Source organism: Hippocampus zosterae, chromosome 15, assembly GCF_025434085.1.
Source record: "Hippocampus zosterae strain Florida chromosome 15, ASM2543408v3, whole genome shotgun sequence".
Lineage (NCBI taxonomy): Eukaryota > Metazoa > Chordata > Actinopteri > Syngnathiformes > Syngnathidae > Hippocampus > Hippocampus zosterae.
The window spans coordinates 11,880,667-11,901,614 of record NC_067465.1 but is presented as its reverse complement, the minus strand read 5'-3'; the positions used below and the strand labels follow the sequence as shown (position 1 = coordinate 11,901,614).

The following is a 20,948-nucleotide window of genomic DNA, read 5'->3' as shown; positions in this document are numbered from 1 at the left end:
GGGACCTTTCAGACAGGTAAAGTGCTGAACGTTATTGAAATGGCCAGGGGCACCTGCAATGGAAGACCTTTTGACAACTTGATTTTTTTTCTCCCCCGGCTCCTGCAGAAGCCACAGCGGTGCGACTACGATGAGCTGTTTTATTGTTGACAGTTATTTAACACTTTGCCGTCTGTTGGAAGGCAAATGCCCACGCGAGCGGCACGAAAAGTTTTGCGGGTAAAAAAAATGCATTTGGCAATCTATTGGACGCTCATTTCCATTCATTTACCTGTGACATTTTTCACGTCGTACACCCTGGCAAACTATCTGACTCATAAATCCAATTGAAGCCTATTAGCGGAGAACTTTCAAAGCTACCCTTCATTAATGTTAATGTTTTTTTTTAGTGGAGGCCAGTGGTGGTTAGGGCTACATGGCTGCCTTCCCGAGCTTGTTTAACAGGCTCCAGACAGAGATGGATGCTCCTGCTAGTCTGATAGGCTCTTGGTGCCATCTATCACCCAAAGGACCCACCCACGGAGTTGGCGTTCCATAACAAAGGGCAAGCAGGAACGCCGGTGATTGACAGCTTTATGTGTGCCGTGGCAAGTCAGACAGCCGAGTGCAGACGTGGGGATCCGTTTCTAGCCTTGGTGCTGGAAATAAGTTGTGAGGAATAGGGAAAAAAATGAGTGTGCTGCGGAATCAATCAATATGTCTGCATATGAAAGAAATGAGTTAAAAAAAAATAAAAATAAAAACATCTCTTGCGCTGCTGAGTAGGTCCAAAACTAATCAGGCAAACAAAGCTACCCAAGAGCAAAATAAAGCCTAAATGAAGAGCTGTGTTGAGGCATAAACAGATATTATCATAAAGATTATTACCCCCGCACCTCCAGACTTACTAATTAGAGCAATAAACAACCATATTCTACAATGTATGGCTCCGGCGAGCCATAAAACCCCCACAACATGTAAATACAGATATAGCACATACAAAAAAAAAATAAAACAACAACAACAAAAGACTAAAGCGCAGTCAGTAAATCCCAGCTCATCCATCAAAAACAGAACATCACGTACGGGGAAATTCACATATAAAATGCCACACAGCTGCCACAGATGTAATCACTTTACGCTTCCTCGTATATATTCTTGAAATGCATAAGGGAGGCGGGTTGGGAGGGGCGCGCGGAGCGGGGGGGCGCTTTGCTGCCAGGATGCTTCAGCAGAGACACACTAAATTTGGACAGTAAGTAGTATCACCCCATCGGCGCGGTACACCGCACATTCGCAACGCCCCATTTAACTGCACACGGCGCTTCCCTCTGCCGCCCTCATTTGCATACTTCGGCAGGGCCCTGACGGATGAAGACGGATGGGCCGAAATCAGCCTCGGTGAAACAACTGTTTTATCAAGGTTAAACTATCCAAGAAGCTCTTAACCCCGCGCTTTTATCACGCGACAGCTCGCCCAATATCAATCTATCAATATGATCTTATTGGCGGGGACGGGATAGTGAGGGAGGGCAGCGGCGGGGCTCTTTATAAACTCAAGTAATGGCAGCATAAAGGAATTTTATGTGTTTTCGGGATGGGGGACATACTGGCGTGGTGCTGAAGGACCATGTCCAATAAAATGGGCTACAAGGTGGTGGCGCCATTGTCAATTGAATAAAACATAATCGGGGACGAGACACTGCCCTCCGGGCACGGGGGAGTGAGGGAGGTCGCCATTTCCGATCGTGATTAGAGAGAGAGAAAAAGCAACAAGTGCTGTTAGGCGCCATCACACGAGCGACACAGTCAAAAATGACACCGAGCACAAGAAGAGCACCGAGAGCAGCTATTCAAGGGGACACGTTAGGGAGGGTTGACTTTTCAATGTCTTGTACATAAATAATCGGCCGACTTGATGTGTGCTGTGAGAGTTAGTGTGCGTCTGCACCACCCATCAAGTGTGAAATTAAACAGTCAAGTAAATTTTTTTATCTGCTCATTTTTGAAAGTGTGTCAGTCAGCAAGGCCTTCGGAACGAATGGCTAAACTCGCTGATTAGCATAATAACCACCCCCACACTGAGTTTCTTGAACACAGACTTATATATGATACACTCACAATGCTGCTTACTCGCCGCAGCGAGATGTGAAGTCACTGACGCACGTCTTACGGTGCCACTCGTTAAGGGTGCTCGATTTGAGCATATAAATTTCTCTATTGCGTTTTCATGTTATTTTCTTTGTCTACACTGAAAATGTCCTGGTGTGTGGCGCGTGGTTGTATCAGTAAGTCTGGGAGAAGCACGATTTCATTGGTCAGATGATGATGGTGATTATACTTTTTCTCTTCTGAACAAGGCTCGAAATATTTGTATATATACGTATATATATATATATATTTTTTTTTTTCTTTGGGCGGGGGGGTGAATCATTGAGAAGCAACTTTCTAATTTTGAGGAGTCCTTTTTTTGCAGTTTAAATCCAGAGACCTGAAGCAAGGGGTTTTATTAGACAATAAAAATATCACAACGCTTTCATTTCTTAAATTCACATTGGGAATGGCAGCAAACAATTTTCTTGACCAGAAACATTTTCAGTGGTGAGTATTTTGCCTGACTGTGAAAACTGGACTCGATCACCCAAGCACTTAAATCCAGCGTTAAACTGTTATGTATCGATCTGAGGTTAGTTTAGCAATTAGCATAGCCTTGCTGTGTTTTTTCATCATTCCTTCATGAAAACGATAATTGTCAGAACTGTACCTTTTTCGCCACCACTGGAGCGACTCCGCAACGTTTTCCCGCACTAGTAGCCAGCCGAAGCTTACGTGAGCAACGCATGTTTTGTCCAGCACAGCGAAACTTTTGATTATCAGTTTTGCCATTCAATGTGTTGTGATGAGGCCAATGAAATGATCAGCTCGACAGGGTAACTTTTTCATCCAACTACCGGTACACTAAAAAGCTATCCTCTCAAAGTCTGTGTTTGCACAGATTAGCATTAGCTAACCAGGTGACCAATATTAGTGTGTGATAAGTGCTACACTGACAGAGCTAGTATAATGAAAGTGTAATTTTTCATTTTAGTGATGAAGTGCTTACCACTAAATGTTTATGGGCGCTTGCTTTATAGTTTGGGGGGGGGGCGCTTTGTGTAGTTAAATTAGTCAGTGGTGGTTTAGGACAAGCACCCTTCATTTGTAGTCTGGACGTGAATGGAGAAATCGCCACAGGTGCTACCCTAACAAACCTTAACAGAGTGTACTTCAAGATTTGATATTATAAAAAGACAGGTTTAACAACTATATTAGTTTAGATTTATATTCACCACAGTCATTCAAAAATTACAAAATAAAAAAGGCTTCACTGTTGCTTTTAGGAAACATGGTTGCTTTATCTGAAGGTTCAGCTAACGTGAATAAAACAGCATACACCAAAAGATTAAGTTTATGCGCGCCACAAAAATTCATCTTGTCTCATTTTAAACATGACTCTTGCTAGTAATACACCCATATCTTGTGTCTTAATTACAGTCATATTCAAGAACAAAAAGAGATTACGTGCAAGTAAAGTAAACTCATAAGACCGCATAAGGTTGAATCTTTGGAGGGCAAACACTTTTTGTCGGCATGAAGCGAGTCGCTACTGAGCACAAGTGTGCGTGGATGGGTGGATCTGCGATTTGCTGATCATGCTCAAGTAAGAAAATGATCTCAATTAAGATCATTTGAGAAGAAGTTAACTGTCCAGAACTAACACTGCTCAAGGCAAGCTGGAGGACAGGGGAGCCATCACTCTTTTGGGGTCAGGGCGCACAGGAGCATGAGTGCAGGTGCGACTTTTCATGGTGAAGCCATCCAAACGGGTCCCGTAGTAAGTCCGCACAATAGCTTTGATGTTATATCAAATGGTGACATATGCGCAGAACATTTCCTCCTACACTGAGTTTTTTCCATTTACTGACATCACGGGCTGCATCTGCTGCTTTCTTTCAGTTTAACTGCAAAACACGTTTGCTTGTTTTTGATGTCGTTTCTCCAATTTAGATGTTGTAAAATCCAATTAAAGCCCCTTCAAGTCCCTTTTGCAATATGATGTTGTGGCTTTTGTCAGTGGGAATGAGAGGCTACAAGAAGAAACTGAACTTTGTGTCGAGTCAGAACGCAGCGCACACGTGTTTTGTTCTGGCTGCTCGGTGCAAGTCAACAACAATATGGAAAGAACACAATGTACACTGTAAAAAGGAATCTCGCCTTCTCCCACTAGATGTGTGTCAGAGTGTTCATCAAGTTGAGGGAGATAGTTTTTTCCGCCCCTCATTTTTCATTCACTGCGTAACGTCTTGTTCTTCTTGCATGACAGTTAAGAATGTTAAAATGTTGGCGACTGACTTTGACTGCAGCCCCTGCGAAGCAATGATGAATGCTAGCAGCTAGAGCCAGCTGGGAAGTAGCTTGCTGCTATTGTGGCTTGTTAGAAAGGCATATTTCTTTAAGGCTTTGAGGGCGGTCCTGTGTCAGGAAAATGAACACCCGTGAACCCCATCAGCTCTGTGGCAGAACCAGCGCTGAGTGGCGCTTTCGTTACCATGACAACCATGATGGAGCAAGGGGATGCGACAAGGCAAGCGGCCTCAATTTGCAGAGTCCAGAGATGTTTTTTTTAATCATGGAGGTAGAACTTCAAGCATTACACTTCATACTCTCACATATCATAAACTACATATCATAGATTTGTCATTTAATGTGCAGATATGAGTATGTGGTGCATGCAGCAAATACCCTTGCACAGCCACCTCGTTGACAATTTCACCAAAGAATCAAGTTGCCGCTAAACAGAAGCAAATGCTGTTCGATAACGCTACTCTGTGCATCCAACAAAACACAACGCAGCTCCGCTTACCTTCTCGCTTTGACATGAAAGACGGGGTTGGAAATTTGCAGCCTCGGAACAAGAGAATTGTCAAAACTGTGAACGGCGTACTCACAAATTTTCACAAATAGGCAGATCAAAGTGTGACTTGGTTGTTTGAATTTCACATTTCATGAGTGGCCTTGCACTCCAGAGACCAAACTCTTTGGATACAAGACATCAAAAAGACTATTTTCTATAACCTTGTAGAGAGTGGTTAAGGATGAGTTTTTTTTTTTTTTTTGTCTTAATAATATGGTGCTTAACTGATTGTTTCGCTGTGAAGAACATGACATGAAATATTTCAATTTCCATTATTTCCTACGGGAAGAATTGTAAAACCAAACACAACCAATCCATGCTGTGACGCCGGTTGGCGTCAGCATCCCCAGCATGGATCGTGTTCCACTTTCGAGGTTGCGCTGTGAACTGATTCTCTCCTCCAGCACAAAAGCTATCATCCACAAACAGCTGCAGGCAAAGCTATCCTCAAAGAGTGCAACCATCAACAAAATCAACTTCTTTTCCTTTCATTTCTGAACAGCACGCACAACATTATGAAGACTGACATTCTCTTAAGAAACACTCCTAATAATAAAATTGGCGTTATTTGTTGAAGGGACGGAAATTGAATTGATCACTTAAAATGGCAAAGCAAAACAAAAACATGCACCGAGATTAGTCTTCTTATTATTTTTTTATATCTTTTTTTTTTTAACGCTCTTTCACCAGCTGAATCAGGAGACTTTCCCCGAGTGGACCTTTGTGGGCTGACGCTGACCTCTGCACCCCGCGCTCTCATCCCGTTGTGCTAAACGCTGCCCGCCGTGTCACATCTGCCCTGTGGGAAGTGATCCAAAATGAAGGTTCGAATCCCGAGAGAGCGTTTGCCTCCTTTTTCAATGCGCGCACACACACACACACACACACACACACCTTGACAAACAAACACAGGTGGAAACAGCAGGTGCCATGCTGCAGATTGCCAGCATGAGCCGTTTGATTTTGCAAACCACAGAAATAAAATGTAGAAAGTGGCTAAATTTAACATCCTTCTCTGCACAAGTATTTGTGGCGTTCTGGAGAGTTCAACTTTTCTTCTCTCCTCTTTTTTTTTCACTCTCTCTCCTCCTTTTGTGTAGAGGTGCCGAGGTTACCCGGGCTCATCTGGGACCTCCTTTGTCTCTCACAGCAACAGAAAGGTTTATTAACATAAATTAGAATAGCTCGCAGAGAGAGTAGCTTGTCGCTACGCGTTACCCACGGCAACCTCTCTACTCTCAATCCACCTGAGTGTGCGCGCGTGCGTGTGTGAGAGAGAGAGAGAGGGAGAGAGCGAAAGGGAGAGCACACTCCCCTGCATCTAAATGTGCAAGTACTCTGAAACGAGCGAGACACATCCACACCCATCTTTCCCTGCGCCTGATTAAAATAAATGGCGCTATCTGCACTGCGTGACTCACTACACTGTGGCATTACTATCAGTAATTGAAACATCCAATCACGACAGAGCCATCAGCTCCCCCCCCCCCTCCCCCGCTGCTATCCCCCCACATGCACACACCTCCCGCAAACCAAACCATCTAACTTGGTGGCACCTGAGTAAGCTTTATATGGGAAGTAATATGAAATATGGAGACGAGGGAGACATTCAGTATATTTGTCTTCATGTGCAAGCGCCTGACTGCAAGCCCAATATGAATGTGCCGTATTTAAATGCGAGAGTGTGTGTGAGTGTGTTTGGAGGCAGAGTGGTGCAGCCCCATTGATTGGTGTTGATTCCATCTGGAGCGGCAAACGGCGAGTGACAGTGGATGTGAGCCCATGCGGGAGGGCCACCATTAATCTTAGTCCCATTTAAGCAGCATGTATTAATTGATGTCATTTCCACTAAGCAGTCCAGAAGACGAGCGCTTGACATTTTGCATTTAACTGTTGGTCTAAAGTCAGGTTATTTTTTTAGGGAGGGTGGGGTGAGGCGGGCGGTTCCATTGTACAAGCCCAGCGTGCTGCCAACACGCCACTTACATCGCAGTGGCAGGGTGCCAGAGGAATGAGATCCCACACCTCCAATTAAAAGGTTAACAACTGCCAGGGCGACCCTCTCCATCAAGCCAAATCGAATATAAATCTCGACACTCAGGGACACACATTGGGTACACCTGAATCCTCGAATGAAGTCTGAAGCAAAAGTTTTAAGATCACGTGAAATAATGCTTGATTGTGCTTGCTAGTCATTTAAAGTGGACGTATTATGGAGGATACGTAACTTTTTATTGCTTGCATGCATATAGTGCCGGCCCACCAGTTAAGGATATTAAATTAAGCCTCCTGTTAGGTTGGTTTCTCAGGAATGGCAATAATGTTCCCGGGTCAGTTTGACCCGAGCTACCTTTAACCTTTTCATGCACCCTGTAACCTGATAACATGGTATGTTGTCCACTGTAGTAACCGCTTTGTACGTCTTCAACTTTGAAATGGGTCAGTTTGACCCGAGCTATTGTGAAAGGGGCAAAAACATTGTGACTGATGGTTTGCTAACATTTAAAATGAACCATTTTTATTATCTGTTAATAAGGTTCAAAGTAACAGAAAAAAAGTAACAAATAGTTCTCTAACTTTTAAATGTGTCTGTTTGACCCAGGCTATACTCAATGTTCCAAAAGCATTCCGCTAAACATTCATTCATTCATTTTCCGATGCGCTTATCCTCACAAGGGTCGCGGGGGGGGGGGGTGCTGGAGCCGATCCCAGCTGTCTTTGGGCAGTAGGCGGGGGGACACCCTGAACTGGTTGCCAGCTAATCGCAGGGCACACAGAGACTAACAACCATCCGCGGTCAAACTCACACCATGGGACAATATAGAATGTTCACTCAGGCTGCCATGCATGTTTTCGGAAAGTGTGAAGAAACCGGAGTACCCGCAGGCATGGGGAGAACATGCAAACTCCACACAGGGAGGCCTTCCGATAAACATTTTAATAGAAAATATGTCGATGTGATCTATTTTCATTGACTCGTCATGATAAGTTTGAGAGCAAAAAAAAAAAAATACCTGGAATGTTTAATATTCCAAAAGCAACCAATGAACTTAGATTATTAACAACCATTTTTAAGCACATATTTCAAATTTTTATATTGTCTCAAGTTGTGAAATTTTATAGTGGGAAAAAATATATACTTGCAGTTTTCTAACTTTAAAATGGGTCAATTTGACCCCACGCTATGCTCCAAAATCATCTGAAGAAACACTTTTCTCTTTATTTATTTATGTTTTGTGATGACATTGGGTCCAGGAGGACGGCAAGGACGCCGGTACTTGAAAAGTACAGCGAAAACTGGCTGTCCAAATGGCACGCTTTTTCAGTACTGGTAGTTCTGCGGCATGTGCCAGATATCGAGTAGCTGTGTTAGACTGTCGCGTATTTTAATTAGCCTCTGAGGCGCAACCAAACTAGAGTATGGCAATCGCTGGCAGAACAACAGCTGAAGACAAAAGTCAATCCACAATACCCGACAACAACCCGTTGAACTTTACCACACTTTTTATTTTTTTTAAAGCTCTTCAAACACGCCTCGAAAACAATGCAAAAACATTTCATAGATCCCCATTTATAGAGATGGTAAGGAGGATATAAATGATTGTATTTCGTCTTCTTCCACCAAATAACTCCAGTGACGGGGAAATGCAAGCATCCCGCAAACAACGAAAAGCTGAACAATATCACTCAGAAGTGCACCATTGAACCCGTGGGAGCGCGGCGGTGATAAGTGCTTCGGCAATACGAGCGTATTCCACTTCCGACACCCAATGCCATGTGCAAAATTCCAGGAGAGCGCTCCAAATCCAATCAAATCCAAATGGCACCAATAAGAAAAACAAGGTTGGGGGGGGGGGGGGGGATTGCAAGTGCAATCATGGCAACCAAAGACACTCAAAGCAGCTCTGCAGACAAACATCTGATAAAAATAGAGAAACTCCACTCCCCACCCCACCCCACTCCCCCACCGCCACCCCACATCCAGCAAATTTCCTCTCCCCAGCCATTTTATATTCGATAAGTGGAAAGGCATTCTTAGCGTAATGGATCAGAATATGATCTCCGTCAGGCGACTAAGAACAGCCCCACGTGCAGAGCGGGCCTGCAGCGCTGCTGCATCAGATAACCACGCTGAGAAGTGCAGGAAGCAAACTATAGATGGAGATGTGATGTAGATACCTTCACTGTGGGGGAATAAAAAATAAACATTTAAATGGCGTCCTCTTAAAAAGGGAGCGACAAACAAACACCTTGCCATACGTCGACAGGCAGAAGATGACCATCCCTCAGCCAGATCGGTTATCACGGCTAATTACTACTCCCAGCTCACATATACATGGCCGTAATTAGCCTCTTAAAACATGATTAACATGTCTCAATTAAGCCAGTCAACATTTGCATAATATATTAGCCGGCCTAATTGCAAGTGGGTATACGTTGGAGCGGAGAGAGAAGAGCAAAAAAAGACGCGTGCGCGCAAGTGTGCGAGTGTGCGTTTGCCGCACGTACAAGAGCATAAACAGGAAAGGCTAAACGGGAATCCATGTATGATATAAGTCACTTGAAAAGCAAACTGACAGTCAGTGCATCCCCCCCCCCCCCCTCACCCGCTTGGGACCGTCGCATGTTTATTCTTATTCACTTAGATTCATATTTCTGCTACGCTCTTCCTATAAACTCGCAAATCAAAGCCCAGCAGCATTTTCTCAGGCAAACTTCACTGCGATGTTTGAAGTTATTTATATGAAGTTATTTATGAGAGAACAGACAGGGTCCTGTTCGGCCTTATTTCCGTGGAAACTAAAACATGGAGGCTTGGGAGGGGTAGTGGTGATGGTGGTGTGGGGGGGGATAAACTGCTGCTTCTGCACTTCCAGGCCGGGGGACAGATATACAGTCTCGCAGCCGGTGCAGGGATACCAAGGACATAGCCATTAGTTTCAGGACAGCGCCACATTGGAGACTAATGCCTCCTTCTGTCAGTGGAGATGAGAGGAGGGTAACAAAGAGAGGCAACACTAACCTCTGAACTCATCGTGGACAACCGTGTCAATTAAATACTGAAAAACAGCAGCGGTGGGAGCCATGGTGACCACTCGGTCCGCTGCCTGAACTAGTTGCTCCATCAGTGCGACACAAACACGGTAAAAGGCACATTTATGGTCATATCTGAAAAAAAAAGTACAAACTTGGGTCCATCCATTTTCTATACCGCTTATCCTGATGTCCACGGAAGAAAGCATTACCTCAGTGATATGCGCACAATAGCAAAGCTTCAGGTCATTAACAATCAAACGGCGATCAGAAAATGTGAAAACTCACCTCACATGAATCACACTTAGCCATGTTACAAATCGAGGAAAGGCGGAGTCAGCGGTGGGCGATGAATAGTTGCGAGATAACCGTGGACATTCACCTTATTCCTCGGCCCGTGAGACTTTGCGTGAATTATGGGTGCGACTTCCGGTATCAACCAGAAACCATTTGTTTACAAACTCGATTTAAAGAGAAAACATTTTAATTTCCCTGCCTCCTAATGTAGCGGGACGAAAAAATGGCTACTTTCCGAACTCTGTCACTTGACACGGTAAGGCAATGAGCGATTTCAAAAGCTTTGAGGTATATCAATATCTAGAGCAGTGGTTCTTAACCTGGCTTCGATCGAACCCCGGGGGTTCGGTGAATCGGTCTCATGGGTTCGACGGAGCCTCTGCCATAGAGGTTAAGGGACACCCAATTCAACAGGTCGTTTAGTTATGACACACCCACTTGGCCATCACTGGCTGGTTCATTTTATGCACAATTAAAAAAAAACTTATGTCTTGAAATTGTATTCGTTTTTTACAGTTTTTAATAAATGTATTTGTTAATGTCTTGAATTAGTACAAAAAATAATAATAATCCAATTTTTATCTTCACTAATGAAGGGTTCGGTGAATATGCATAGGAACTGGTTGGGTTCAGTACATCTAACAAAGTTAAGAACCACTGACCTAGAGAGTAATCAAGTTGGTCGCATTTGGTAAAAAGAGGTTCCAAACAGGATGCATTTGCACAAGTGGGCTTTTTGTTCACAAATTTCATAAATAAATCCATTCCATCCATCCAGCCATTTTCAACACAGTTTGTCCTGAAGAGGGTCGCAGGGAGTTACTGAAGCAAATCCCAGCTAATTTTGGGCATATACTGTATTCGACACAAACAACCATTCACACCCACATCTACACTGTCAGGCGAGTGTACCACTACACCATCAGTGATCTGCATGCATGCATGCATGCATACATAAATAGATAGATATGTATAATATCTACTTCCAATCGGGGCTCATTTTGGATAAATTCTTTGGCAACAGTGTGTCAAAGTACAAGCCCTGGAATTTCAGACAGGGGTTCTGAAACTTTTTGGGATGTCCGCCCACTTTTGTGTGAATTGGTAAAACAACTGGTTGAAAGTTCCTGTGGTAAATTTTTGAGGGGGGTCGTGTTCAAGACCTAAAAGAGCGACAAAGTTTGACAGCTGAGTGCGTCCCCCTCCCCCCTCCCCCCGCTTTATCAATGCAGGCTTTGCGCCAAGAAAGACATGGTAAAACGATGGTACTTAGGGAGAGACTCTTTCACTCAATTCATGTCACAAAACTAAATGCGCCAATTTAAAACCATCTATCTACCCTGTCATTTTGATCTGTATCCTTATTTTTTTTATATACAGTATATTTTAATTTATTTCTCTCATTCCAATTGTTTGTGCTCCTTTATTCAATGTAATGTAACATTTTACGGTGTCCTTCCAAGAAAGGGGCTTTCAAATAAAATGCATTAGCCGATGATGATTATGATTATTATTATTATCATCAAAATATTAAATTATCAAAAGTTTGGGGTCCTGACTGACTGAGGAGGTGCAAACGGGATTTTCATCTGAAGATGAGGATCTGATGATGTCTTTCGGCATTTAATTATTAGTGTGATAGGGTGTGGAAGGTGCCGATGTGGTTGTTTTGTCATTTTGGACGGCATGCCTTGTATATGTCGGAGTTTTCCCTCACAATGCGGTTCTTTGCTAAAGAAGCCTTCAACTGGGTAGCGCCAATTTTACACAAGCTTTTTCTTTGTGCTTTTTTTTTTGGCGTCATTGAAACTGCGTGTGGATATTAGCACTGGCGTGAGTGAATTAAACGTTTTTGATCAATCAATCTCATTTGCATAGAGGTGGGCAATTTTTCCGCCAAAAGAAAATTTAAACACGCACAAATACCACCGCCGCACCGAGAGGCATTTTCTGCTTGGTATCACAGTGAGTGACGCATCTCACCAATCTGCGTGTCCTTTATGGATTGGAGGCTCTCTGGTTGCTCCATTTTTATTGGTTAGCACCACACAAAAGCCACAAAATCGTTTAGTGCAGTGGTGTCAAAACTAAAGCCCGGGGGCCATTTGCGGGCCTGCATCTATTTTTCAGCGGCCCGTAACATGACCAAAAATAAATAAAAAACACAACAACCAAGAATGACATTTGACATGGGCCACAAGATTAGTTAAAAAAAGACGAATTTAGGCAAAGTGAGAAGGGAGGTAGTCACAAAAACACGTGCTATTTACCATTCATAAATTTGTTTGTATACTGTTGAAGTTTTCTCGATATTCAAAGATACAAATAAAAAATTTATGATTAAAAGAATAATGAATCTTCAAAACACTGTAGTGAATAAAGATAATTCAATTTTTGAGGCTAAAATTTGTTTCTTCCACTTTCTGCTCAAAGGTTGATTTATGAAGGCATCACATTCATAAGTCACGGTTTGTAAAATGGTCACTCTTCTACTGTTTGTTCTTTTTTACGTTCTGAATACGGAGATGGGATTCGGCTGCTGTTTAGTGCCGAGCTGGATCTACTCTATGAGATAGACGGCTGATGGTCACCCCAAAACTTCTCAACCATTTGCCTTAACACCTTTAATAGAAAGCTGATGAAATTAATTAGACAATACAAAAAATATATAATTGATTTCTTGAATGACTTTAGCATGTTTCAAAAATTTAAAGAATTTAAGACTGGCACTTTACTCCCTCCATTTTTCTGTGTGTGGCCCTCAAACGAGTAAGTTTGGACACTCCTGGTTGAGTGAATGTGGCCCTGTGAATTTTCTGACACATTGATATCTCCCGAAAGGCAGAGGAATACTAATAACGATTCAAAGAGGGCCCATAGAATAACTCAAAGTGGGAAATCCTAATACTGACTAAAATCTTTCAAAAGCATCGACATTACGTCGAGAAAACAATGTTGTTTAAAGCACTTGCCTATGTGTGGATGCGGCCTCTCGCCAGGCTAAAAACAACCAGAGGCAGGGATCAGCTAGTTTCTTGTCATTACGTCTCGCTCACAAAACAACAAGCCGCGATAATCGCCAGAGATATTTGGCTGCAGCTCATCAGAGATGAATTGTTAATAACTCAGCACATTCCCCCAAAATGTAAAAGTGCTTCGTGCGGCATTAAGCGTGAAAGTGACCATACCGACTCAAAGGTGCAGATGTGTCTAATTAGCGGTGAGGGCGCAGTTAGCGGGATGGACTGATTCAGCAGGTCTCCGGCTTTGATAAGTTCAAGTAGCGTAATGCATTATCCGCCTGATCACATTAGTCGCGCAGGAGCACCCCTCTGACCTGCACCGTCCTGTATGGAGGTAACGTGAGGCATAACAACAGAGACAGTGAGAGAGGGAGAGAGGGAGAGAGTGACTGAGAGAGAGAGAAGGCCTGAAATCTGACACCCACAAACACAAACTTGTTGTCTGGCTTCTCTTCCTTTAACCTGTACGTGCCACCTTCCCCTGCTCTAATGGTTCCTCACAAACAAGCCGTTTCACAGGAAGCTCGAATAAAGGAGAAAAAAAAAGCCTGTCATTGCTCTCAGGAACCGTTCACACAATGATCTTTTGAAGAAGGAAAAACAAAAATGGTTGGCGTGTTGAAGAAATCCGAGCCTTCAAGAAGTGACACAAGCTTCGCACAGCTGAGCTTGTCGCAGCTTGCTAAATACTCCTACCCTGACACGGGGCCCGACCCTGGCACGAAAGCACGGCGGACGGGGAAGGGAGGGGTCAGGAGTTAGGGGCGGCTTTATCCCGCCATCGGCATGCGTGCCCGCCTTGTTTGTCAGCTGCTCGCCAGTGGACACGTCGCCGCTGCAATGTCTCATATTGCTGCTGTCAACGCTCCAGCCGCACTAAAGAAGAAAGTGCATGCGGGCCCGCACACCTTTGGAAGCGTGCCGCCGCCGTGTGCAACAAATGATCGGCGGAAGAAATATTCCTGACGACCATTTGAAAATCAAAGGCGAAGTGGAGTCTTTTATAAAAAGGACATGTATTTTAAAAAAAAAAAAGAGTGGATAAATTACAGGCTGCTCGCATACACTGCGCTCAGCACATTTGCCTGTAAATGCCATGCTGAAGGTTTGAGTCATTTTCTCCGTCATACGCAGTGAAAGGATTTTCACTTTAGGGGCGAAGACAAAGACGAGGGTCACGGCGAGGTGGCCGGTATTAAGCTTCCCTCCTCAAAACGATTCTCCAACTTTTCAAGTCACTTGAGTTCATTTCCAAACTCGGTGCTTCATTTCGCAGAAATAGGGAGAACCTCTCTATTGTCTGGAGCGTCGCTTGCCAAGAATGGTGGGAAGGGAAGGGAAAGGAAGCAGAGGCAAGGGAAGGGGAGGCACGGGTAGAAGCCAGGAAAAGGTCCAAGTCACTTTGTTCTTCTTTTTGGAAAGCGAACTCTAGCTGAACCCGGTGAGACGCCAGACAGTTTACAAAGAGCGAGGCATGACTGTCTCACTTTTCCGAGCCTCGCAATTTAGAAAGAGGGCCCCAACCTACTATGGATTCCTCCTCGCAGAGAGTACTCTTTAACCTTTATAAATCTGCACCAAAAAAAATTCCCCTGGTGTCTTTTTGGTTGCCTCTCCCCCTGCTGCCAAAAGTATGACTCATAGGAATAAAACGTCCATTTTGAATTAAGTGTTTATTTTCAGCTGTCTGCATGGGCCGCGAACGCAACAACATCGACCGCGCGAGCCAGACGAGGCGCTCTTAAAAACCTTTGACAGCTTGGCAGCGCCAGCTCAAAGACGAGGTCAAACTGCAGACTTTGTTTTATTTTCCAGCCTCGGAAAGCCATTTCTCAAAACGAGCCGCGCTCGGCCACATCCCTCCCGAGATTAATCACGGGCTTTCATCATGTGAGTCGCTGCGCTTTAATTTGCTGCTAAGTGAGTAATAATTCACACATTCCTTTTCATGACTTTGACCCTTGTTGCAAACATAAACAGAAAATGCCCCCTCCAGCCACCCCAACTCCCTCCCGACGACTAGCCTCTGCATGTAAAACAGCTCACTTAGCAAACACCATCAAACTCAGGCCGAGGGGAGCTGACAGAGGGTGAGAAAGCCCAGCCCAGAAAGAGCCGCCACGAAAACACTCCTGTGCATTGTGTGTGCCGCGTCCGCTCACATGCGCGCTGTGTGACATTTGTCCACGGATGTAGAAACACAATCATGCTTTTTTTTTTATGCCTCAATGTGCTTTGCGACGATGCCGTATACTTTGTAGCGGGAAAACGGGGAATAGAAAAACAGCAAAATAGTGGAGATGGATTACCAGAGCGATAATACACCCACTGGAGGGGGTTGGGGGGGTAACTAAAACTAAAACTTACCTGTTTTCTCCTTAATTTCACACAAGACGTTGAAGAGAGCAGGTTTCATTCTGTGACAGTTCAACGCATGTTTCCTAAAACAAAAACAATTTCTTGAGTAATAGCCATTTTTTTCAACACGTCGGAGCACAAATGCAACTATTTAATAACATAGTCCAGTCAACTTACATGGAATTTGTTTTGAACACATATATATACATGTATATATATATATATATATATATATAAATATAGTATATACTGCAAAAACAACAACCATAATCAGTTGCACAAAAGGCTTTTGTGTACATATTTGGTAAATATCAGCATGAAGGAGACTTTGCATCATCTCCAGCAATCTTCCTGGGTAGTCAATTTGAACCAAAAATAATAATAATAAAAAATGACTAATTTTGTCCTTATTTAATAAATCAGCAACAACATTTTGTGCAAATGGAAATTTTCATATTTAATTTTTTTTTCACCATATAACGAATACAACATAAGAGCTCTGGTGCATCCTGCTCAATATGACTAAATGCAGGAGACTCTCCAACAAGTCCAGCTATCATGAAAACGTCAAATATAGATTTTAAAACCATGCAGTAAATATACACTGCAAAACAACACATCAGTTGCAAGTTGCCTCTATAATTGATTTCATATGACTGCTGGTACTATCAGTGGACAATATTCAACATGTTGATATAGGATTACAGTGTATAAGCCTCTTTGTAAAAAGTCAAACTGAGGCGGTGAAATCTCTTGGACAGACACACACTTTGATTCAAATACCTTTTTTTGTGTGTGTGTAATTCTTCCACCGCTCATGTATCTTTCGTCACGTGTGTTCTTTAATTCCAAGCACAATGTTTGTATCCATCCTGACTAGTTTGCGATTGTGACGTTTTATCGCCGTTCCTGTAAATATTATGATTTTGACACACACACACACACACGTGTTTGTGTGTGCAGTCTCACCTTGCTTGCGCTTCGTCCAGGCTCTGGTCGGTGATGGTCATGATTTGCTGTAAAATGTCTCCGATGTCCTGTTTCCTCCCCTCGCCGTCCGTCCCCGCGGTGCCATCCGGCAAATGCTGCGCCAAGCCGGGGTGTCCGGCCATGCCTACCCCGTGAGAGTGCATCAAGCGAGGCTGATCGTCCATCCTCGGCCACGGTCCTTGCTGCCTCGCCTCCAACTTTTCAATCTCGTTTCTCTCTTTTTTTTAAATGTTTCTTTTTGGTAAGCAGGGGAGGAAGGGGCGATGAGGAAGAGGAATAGCAAGGGAGAACGACGGCTGGTGGAGGGGGAAAAAAAGGAAGGGAATATCCGCGCTAAATTCCTCTGGATTCCTCTCGCCGCGCCTCCTCGGTGATCTTTTCGGGATTTGGGAGGAGGGAGATTGACTGACTGTCTCATGCACACGCTCGCTCTCTCTCTCTCTCTCTCTCTCTCTCTCTCTCTCTTTCTCTTTTTCTCGATTTGAAATCTGATCTGAATCGCTGCTTTTGGCTTTGGCCACTCCTGCGCCGCTACACGGAGAGAGAGGGAGGTGAACATGCACGTTGGAGGATTCTAATGGGATCAAAAGTGTCGCGCCTCCTTAAATGCGCATCCGCAGAACAAACAAGCAAAAAATAATAAATAAATTTTTAAAAAGCGTACCGCAGACCCACTTGGCAGCCCTTCCGTGTGAAGGATTTTTGGACTCGGGTGTTATTACTCTTACTTGTGTTAAGTGACTCGAAATGAGGAGCCCCCGCCCCCGTCGAGACTCCATTGGAGAAGACAGCGCGCGCAAGTCCCACCTCGAAGCTCTCCTGAGACGTCAATCATCCATCCACGGGAAGGTGGAACACTGTAATAAACATAAAGAGATGTGACCGTGCTGTGATGGATAGAGAGTGAATATGGAGCCTAATAAATAACGCTGAGTGGCGCTGACCCAACAGGACAGCATGGAGGTGCTTTGGGAAAAAAAAGACACTCTGTCAGCCACACCATATTTTAACCCCCCCCCCCCACCTTGAATATTTACATCCGTGTAATCAGTCAAAAGGAAGAATAAATCAAAATGGAGTCAACGGAGCAGGTTGAGGGAGCTGTTGCTACACACAAAGGTAACAATGATGAATGTGCTCCCGTCTGATTTAAACATCCACATCAGACACTTTGGGCCACTTCTGTCGAGGTTTAATTGCGGTGGGTTGTTTTGAGGCTCATTTAGGCTCCCAGGGGGACGCACAAAAATAGATGGCTGAATTTAATACGGAGTATGCATGCGTGTTGTGCGTTGAGCAGTTGAAAGGGAGTACACACGTTGAGAAAATCCAGACAAAACTTTGCATTCCTCCACCTGTCAGAAGAAAGTCAGCAAATGCGAGATTATTAGATGTTTCAAAAAGATTACACACACACACGCACACACAAACACTTCCAGTTTAATTTTAAATCCAGCTAATTTTCCATTTTAACTATCACAACGAGTTGGCCAAGACTATTCTTCATCCATTCCCCATTTAAAACAAAAAACACAGCTAACAGCATTTGACATCAACAGTGCTCTTCGTTCGAATTCCACCTGATAGGACTTGCCATAAATTCAAAACAGTTAAAATCTTAAACCATTGCAATAGGCATGCCAGGCCAGTAGTTGGCACTGTAATGTGAGTAATGTGGCAGTTACCATCAAAAACAAGTGTCAAAGTCAAGGCCCGGGGGCCAGAACTGGCCCACCACATCATTTTATGTGGCCCGCAAAAGCAATTCAAGCATGTCAACTTCCATGACACTTGCTAAAGTCTAAACAAAAATTTCAAATTGTCATATATAATGTAATAATTTAAATGTTCTAACAATCCATTATTCTTGACTTCTGATGTCAAAACTAGTTAGCCATCTACTTGTTAGTTGCTGTGTATGTAATATGCAGAGATGGTTAAACATTTATATGGTTTCACAAAATAACGGCCCTTTAAGGGAAACCGTAACTACAATGTGGCCCACGACAAAAATGAGTTTTACACCCCTGCTCTACACCAATGGATAGTATTGGTCAGCCCAGGTGAACTAAAGTAAATGCTGCATAGCATATAATATTTGCAACTTTTTGCAATCTTTAATTGCATAACATCACTGCACCATTGTTGACTTTTGTGGAATTTGGGCATCTGCGCATGCAACTTTTTTGTGTGTGTGTGAGTTCCATGACTGTAAACATTGGATATGTTGAAATATACATGGAAATGGAACCGCCCACCAAGAAATATATATAAATATGGAGATTTGCATTCCACAGTTTTGCAATCCAAAATCAGCAATCGAGCCATTTCTGCCTCCTTTTTCGACAACCAAAGAAAATAATCAATGCCATTACTAGTTAGCACACATCCAAATTCTAATTAGCAGGCGCTGTAATTCCTTAATCATTCCTGAGTCAAGTAATTTTATCGTTCTAAATCACGTCATCCTGCGGCACTGTGGCTCTCTTTAGTCGTGTCTGTGCTGTATCCAAATCCCAGCTATAGTTCTTTTACTGACCGGACAGAAATCGATCAGTCCGTTTTCTCATTACGTGCTGAATAGGGAGGTAGGCCAGTAATTGTCACAAGGGGCAGGGTGAGGTTGAGGGTAGTGGGGGTGATAATGTCTGACACTCGGGAGCTGCAAGACTGCCACACACAGCCCTCAAATGGACGTCTGCGGTCCAGAAGCCATTGGGCTTTATTCCATTGCCTATTTAATAGGTTCATAAAGTGATGGAGGCTTATCTTAGTCGTACACGGGAAATGCTGCTTCAACTGCAATCACCAAATGTGCTGCACAGAAATTCAACATGCAGGAACGATCTCGTTGGATGGAGACCTTTTGGTTTAAATCCAACTTTGCACAGGAAAAACAACAACCATGCTTGGGCCTGATTGCCGTATTCACTGAAGCACCACTTCAGCCCTTAATGAAAAAGGAATACATTCCGACACTGAATATTTTGCCTCCATTAAAAGCAAACGTGTTGTTGCAGCATAAATAATCCCAAAAACAACACACACAAAAAAAGAAGAAATAAGGTTTTATTGGAATTGCAAATTAATGTTGATGTAAAAATATTCGGGTAGCCAGCATGTTTTTCTGCTGGAGATGCAATGTTGCTTTCCAAAGACGGAAAATAGTCTTGCTAGGAGTGCTGCTATTCCCATGCCGCTATTCCCAAAAGATGACGTGAACTAGTTGAATTTGTTTGATTTTTTTCGTTAATTAATAACCCATGAGCCACTTTCGATTATAATTTGTGCAAAACCTATTTTTAAAGGAGATCTAAGGAACAACCATTGTTGCTATTTGATAATAGCAGGTGGAGCCCTGGATGATAAAACGTAATTATGACACTTTTGTTTTTGTAAGTACAAATATATACAGGTCGTATACATTAGTTAAGCAAAGACAAGGCTAGAAGTGGGGCAAAGCAATGACAGAGATGTATTGACTGCTCCACCATTTATTGTTAAAAGACCACAACAATCGGTGAGCCATGGTTGCCTTGACAACCACACCCAGAGTCTGAATAACATCTCTGTGACATGCGTTTGTTAAAATACCCCAAGGATCAAGAATTACAGTACACTTTACATTTGTCTGGTTGAAAGCAGCCCATCTGAGACACATATAGCCAATCACAAAATATAAGTACTGGAATGGCAATGTCGGTCCCTTTGTTTTTGTTGGATACTAGAGACGTTATAGCTTCAGATTAAAAGATGATGATGAAAAATGTTGGGAAGTCCAAATTTTATTCATGGTACTTCCCTCTAAATGCCTTCAACAACTCAGTGCAGAGAACTGAGAAAGAAAGGAGATTGTGGTCCAACGTGTGTCCAATGTGCACGACAGCTACTTCATCAGAAGTGGGTAGAGTACCCGAAAAGTTGCGAGCAAAATGTTGCTCCAAATAAAATAGGAAAAGTAGAGTTTTTTTTTTACATAAATACCCAAGGAAAGCCAAGGCGTGGGTTTTCTCCGGGTACTCCCGTTTCTTCCCACATTCCAAAAACATGCATGGCAGGCGGATTGTCCTGATTGCTGTATGAGCGCAGATGGTTGTTTGTCTCTGTGTGCCCTGCGATTGATTGGCTGGTGTCTCCCACCTACTGCCCAAAGACGGCTGGGATAGGCTCCAGCACCCGCCGCGACCCTTGTGAGGATAAAGCGGATCGGAAAGTGGATGGATGGACACAAGGAAAAGTCAAATGAATGTTGTATTAAAATGACTCTGAAAAGTACAATTTCTCCCCCAAATGACTCAAGTAAATGCAACAGA

The 20,948-nt window shown here is 43.4% G+C and overlaps 1 protein-coding gene across 2 annotated transcripts in view; it reads right to left on the bottom strand.

Moving 5' to 3' along the window:
- pbx1a (pre-B-cell leukemia homeobox 1a) overlaps positions 1-17,300 on the bottom strand; it is a 73,790-nt gene extending 56,490 nt beyond the window's left edge. Inside the window, exons 1-2 of one of the 2 annotated variants that reach the window (XM_052088644.1) lie at positions 16,615-17,300; positions 15,655-15,728 (exon numbers count right to left, since the gene is read on the bottom strand). In XM_052088644.1, coding sequence (XP_051944604.1) covers positions 15,655-15,728; positions 16,615-16,799 — 259 coding nt within the window. In that variant the 5' untranslated portion in view covers positions 16,800-17,300. The remainder of the gene's footprint in view (positions 1-15,654; positions 15,729-16,614) is intronic. The other variant, XM_052088645.1, reaches the window with a different exon arrangement.
- Between the last annotated feature and the right edge of the window lie 3,648 nt (positions 17,301-20,948).